Source organism: Melanerpes formicivorus, unplaced genomic scaffold (assembly GCF_026170545.1).
Source record: "Melanerpes formicivorus ecotype bairdi unplaced genomic scaffold, bMelFor1.0.p_v2 SCAF_30, whole genome shotgun sequence".
NCBI classification, from domain to species: Eukaryota; Metazoa; Chordata; class Aves; order Piciformes; family Picidae; genus Melanerpes; species Melanerpes formicivorus.
The window spans coordinates 7508935-7513936 of NW_027142382.1; the positions used below are offsets into that span (position 1 = coordinate 7508935).

Sequence of the window (5002 nt, forward strand, 5' to 3'; positions counted from 1 at the left end):
GAGAAACTTCTTTACAGTGAGGGTGACAGAGCCCTGGAACAGGCTGCCCAGAGAGGTTGTGGAGTCTCCTTCTCTGGAGACTTTCAAAACCCACCTGGATGCATTCCTGTGTGGACTACCCTAAGTGATCCTGCTTTGGCAGGGGGGTTGGACTCCATGATCTCTGGAGGTCCCTTCCAACCTCTAACATACTGTGATACTGTGGTTATCACTGATGCTATGCTTTTCCTCAAAACCTTATCTCCATTTGTGTGGAAAGCTATTTCAGTCAAGCGTGAGTGCTGAAACCTTCAGTCTCGCGTGCTCACATCTATGCAGGCTTGAGAGCCATGGATTTCATGCATGTCAATTGCAGGGAGAGCTAGTACCTATGCCTTACTCACCCTGCAGCACAGAGCTCTAACCATTCATTTCAGGTTAAATCCTTCACATCGCATCACGCAGATGAGGTCTGCACTTGCTCCCCTCACTGACACAATGAACTCAGGAAGTGGTGTGGTTGTTGGGATATCAAATGCTGTTCATTTTGTTTTGCTTGCATGAAGGACAACAGGAATGTGAAAGAAAGGGCAAGTCCTCACCCCAAGATGTACTTGCAGAGGTGGAAAGCTCGTCCTCCAATCAACATTAAGTACCACGTTAACTTCCCCTTCAGAAGCCTTAGAAAGTAACAAAAGAAACTCCCAACGCCAATTGCGTGTTTCCTATATCTCTTTATTGATCGCCACTGACTGCATTCTCAAGCTGAGTGCCAGATACCAGTGCAAGAGGTGGAGCTAACCTAGAATTACAGTGAGAGCAAGGGAGACGGTGTGTTATGCACAGGCTGGGGAGAGCTGTCTGGGGATGTGAAGCCTTTGCACAGCGCTGAGCCCCCCTCTCTCCCCCGAGGGCCTATTAAGACAGTGGAAAGACGTGCTTGTCCTTGTGTCAGCTGTCCCTAAGGGAACTGACAGGGTAGTGGTGTGAACAGATACACTTAAACACTTTGCTGAAAACAAAAAATGTATGTTGCAACCCTCAGAGGTAAGATGTTGTTATTTCTCCCGTGGTTGCAAGGAACTCATGGCACGTTCATCGCACGTACGTAGGATCTCAGGTCTGGGGCTTGGCTCTGTTGATTTCTTTTCAGAGTAACCAGTTTAACTCTGCTTGGGGTAAAGCAAGTCTGCAGGGCTTTTCCCCTGCTCCAAGCCTTGCCTCAAGAATTGGTGCACCAGAAGCCAGTGTTATTTGTGCACTCCCTCCTACCTGATGGTGGTTATGGATTACAGCACCAGATGAAGACCCTTTCAGCAAGTACAGCTGCATGGCAGCATGCACCATCAATGCTATCCCCACAGCACAGCTCACAGGTTTAAGCTTCAAAGTCCACCAGCTGCTCATCCAGCCCCTTGCCCCATCCAAGGGAAAGAGGGGGAACAAAACAGAAACAAAGGGGAGAGGAGGAAACCAACAAAATAAACCCCTCTAGATATTCACTGATATCTCTGCAATGGCTCTGGGAATGAGACCTGCAGACAGTGGCAGCCTGCATACCACAGCAGCAGGCAGACTTAGGAGGAAGGCGCAGAGGTGGGCTTCTCCTCCCGGGACACAGGGATGGGTCTCTCGCTGTGGCTGGCGTCCATGTTGGAGGGGACCTTGGGGCCCGAGAAGGTCAGCATGCCATCGTTGGACAGGGAGCAGGTGATGGCAGCCTGGTCCACGTTGGCAGGCAGGCGGTACCGGCGGTGAAATTCACGGGAGATGTAGCCGTGGTCGTCCTGAGAGGCAGTGGGGAAAGGGGGGGAAGGCTCATCAGAAATCCCCTGGGCGCCATGCTGTGCCTCCCTCCGCCCGACCCTGTGGCTTCATTGGAGCAAGTTCCACATTGGCCCTGGCTTACTGTGACACTGTGCTGCTGGTAGCACCAGGCATAGCTCTCTGCTGGTTTGCAGGTTTGTAGGGGCGAGTGTCCTGCCACAATGCCTCTGAAGCTCCAAGAGCAGAGCAGAGCAGCAGGGTGTGATTTTGGCCATATCATAGGTTGGGATCTGATTTGGATGGGAACCCTGCTGTGGCCTCCAGTTTCAAAGGATCTTGGGAGAGAAACCCTGGAGTTCTGTGAAGGTAAAAGCAACGCAGTTGTGTGTGCCCATGTATTTCTTTACCAGGCAGTAAAGCTGTTGCAGCCAAAGTACACAATACTGGCCCCTTTGGGTTTGTTTTTTTTTTGGCCAAAAGAATGAGAAGTGCAATTTATTTTTGTTTTAAGTCAGCCATGAACATGGCTGCTTTCTTCCTCTGGAAAAAAAAATAACTATGTTAAAAAATGTATACTGTTTCCAGGCTAGAGCTTGGTCTGGCCAAAAAAGTGTGTAAGGAGAATTAAACCCCTGCTGGTGCAATTCACTTTTCGACCCCCACAGACATTTCCATGACATACGTGTTAAAAGTTTCCAAGCCTGAGGCATTTGGTTGCTTTGTTTGTTCTTGCTTTTCTCTCCTAGATCAGCGCCTGAAAAGTCTGTTTTCACTGAGAGTTCTGGCTTATGAAAACTCAGCCATGCTTCAGCAGCGCCAGATGATGTTCTTTGTCTGGCCCAGTGTTATTTCGTGAACAATGGACATTGTCATCTGACGGTTATGGAAGGTGATGATTGAGAACAAACAAAAGAGGAGTGGATTAGCTCATTATTGTCAAATATGAGGCTGGGGATCTATGGGAGCAGGCCATGCCAGTAATGACAACTGACAAATAACTCCTTCTTCTGATATATCCTTTTTTTGCCTCCTTCAGCTGAGGACCGTTGGAAAGAAAGAAGACAGAGTTTGACTCCCCAGTAGCTCCACCATCACCATCATTTCCACTTACCTGTCTTTCACTGTGCTTTCCATGGATTTCCACAAAGTCATCGATAATCTTCACACTCAGGTCTTCAGGAGAGAAGTGTTTTACATCCAGCATGATTGTAAACTTGTCCCGGTCAGACCTCACCTGAAATGAACAGTGTTAGACGGTAAGGCCTGAGCCCACCAGCATCATGGCAGTTTAAAGGCCAGAGCAGGGACAGTCTGGCGGCAGCACAGTTTCTCCAGTGACTACACGTCTCAGCAACGGTCTTCTTCCTATCACGGGGACCAGGGACGTTGTTAGGCCATGGTAGGAACCTGCAGCATTGCTACTGCTCTGGGGAGAATCAGCACATCTCACCACTACTCTTTGCACTCAGCCATCTGCCAGGGGCACTGGGAATTTGTACTCAGCAGGGAGAGAGGCTGGATGGAAACCAGAGTAATATTCTCTGATAGCACACATTCTGTCCTTTTAGCAATTTATGGGTAGCGGGGAGGGGAGGTTGTGGTCATACCTATGGGAGGAAACTGGTTAGAGAGGGCTAGAGAAAGCACTGGGCACTGGTCCCTGAGCTTCAGATCACAATTCCCATAGCTATGTGCTCCTCCTCCATGCTGTCTTTGGACAATGTCCTACAGCAGGGGCTTGCAGAAACCAACAAGATCCTGAGGTGGAGGAAGGGGCCGGAGGAAGCTCCAGCTTGCCAGGATCCTCTCCCATGCTGAGTTGCCCTCGTGGGCACTTACTCCAGAAGCAGCCTGGCTCTTTCTTCGCCACGTGGCTGGAAGGCACGAGGGCTGCAAAGGTAGCTTTTTACATGCTGGAAACAACTGTCTGGAGCCAAAATGGTTTCCATTTCTCAAAGGGAAGACTTCTTCACAGCAAGGATTTCCCTCCATGCCCAAGAAGGGGGTGGTAGGCTGTGCTCAATGTTGGGCCAGAGATCCTCCTCAACCCTTCACACCCCATCACAGGCACGCAGCTGCCAGCCCCTTCTGGCAAGTTGTGGATGGGAAGTAGCAGGTAGAGGTATAAGGAGGGAGCAGAAGGAAAAGGAGAGGAAGCCAAGAGGCCCTTACCTCTGAAATGCCCGACTCCAGCACGCTGCGGAAGAGGGACTGCCTGTAGTAGGGGCTGATAGTGGACGAGAACAAAGGCAGGAGATCATACTCGAAGAGACCCTCTCCAAAAAACTGGTCAAATAAACGGCTTGGAATGAGGGGTCCCAGAGCACGCTTGAACCAGGGGTGCTGGATGGTAATGTCCATGCTTGCTGCTGCTGCTGCTGCGACCTGTGGCTGCAAGGGGAGAGTGGTGGGGACAGTGCAGTCGCTGAGGAGACAGCGATGCCTTGGCTGGAGTGCGCAGTGCAGCCCAGGGAAGCTCCCCCTATATATACTGGTCTGGCAGAATGAAGGCATTAGTGGGATTTCTCTGGAAAGACATGATCTCATGACGGAGGCAACGTGGTCAGCAGAAATGCGGAGACTGACCTGGAAATGACAGTCTGGTTGGAAACGGTGCCAGATGTCCCGAAGGGACGATGCCAGGCAGCAGGCTGTGAGCCGTGAGGTGCCCAGGGGTACTGGCAGGTCCTCTATGGGATCAAGCAGACTAAACAGGAGACCCCAGTGGGCATCTCAAGGACACTTGTGAAGGAGGTCTGCCCTGCGAGTCTTTGCAACCCGCTCTTGGCTTTTCATTCACTTCTCTTTCTGCCCCTCCTTGACATAGAGACACAAATCTCTTCCAAATAAATGAGACAGCTTTCTTCCAAGCAAGGAAAAATGCTTTGATTCAGGCTGAAGAAAGGGAAACTTCTTTGTTACATGATACAAAGTGTCTCCACTACCTGAGAGGGGCCTGGCATCCCTGGCGTGTGGATCCTGGCAAGGCTGGCAGGGAAGCAGGGCTAACACGTGATGCAGAGCGTGAACACGGGTTTGACAAAGCAGAAACTTTTAACAAATACTTTGCCAAGAGAAAGAAGGAAAAATCATTTTGGTCACTGACCACTACACAAGTCCCACAGCTGCTCTTGAGAGGGTCCTTGTTTTGAGTTAGAAGTGGTGTGGGAGACTTATCTCCTGGTGTCACAACACAGATCCTGCTTAACACACATTTCTGGTTAGGGCTGGTTTGCATTTCTGTTTCACTTGAAGC

General features: G+C 50.3%; 1 protein-coding gene across 1 annotated transcript; it reads right to left on the reverse strand.

Moving 5' to 3' along the window:
• Positions 1-693: 693 nt before the first annotated feature.
• On the reverse strand, positions 694-4219 carry CRYAA (crystallin alpha A). The gene is made up of 3 exons (XM_068155179.1): positions 3919-4219; positions 2858-2980; positions 694-1766 (listed from the first exon to the last, which is right to left on the reverse strand). The coding sequence occupies exons 1-3, from the start codon at positions 4105-4107 to the stop codon at positions 1557-1559; spliced, it is 522 nt and encodes a 173-aa protein (XP_068011280.1). The 5' UTR covers positions 4108-4219; the 3' UTR covers positions 694-1556.
• Between the last annotated feature and the right edge of the window lie 783 nt (positions 4220-5002).

Excerpts from the sequence above, each read along its gene's own strand:
- CRYAA (XM_068155179.1), bottom strand. The coding sequence starts at position 4,107 with ATGGACATTACCATCCAGCACCCCTGGTTCAAGCGTGCTCTGGGACCC. Across the intron at positions 2,981-3,918 it reads TGGAGTCGGGCATTTCAGAG|GTGAGGTCTGACCGGGACAA; the intron begins GTAAGGGCCTCT and ends TGTTCATTTCAG. Across the intron at positions 1,767-2,857 it reads GAAAGCACAGTGAAAGACAG|GACGACCACGGCTACATCTC; the intron begins GTAAGTGGAAAT and ends ACTGCCTCTCAG.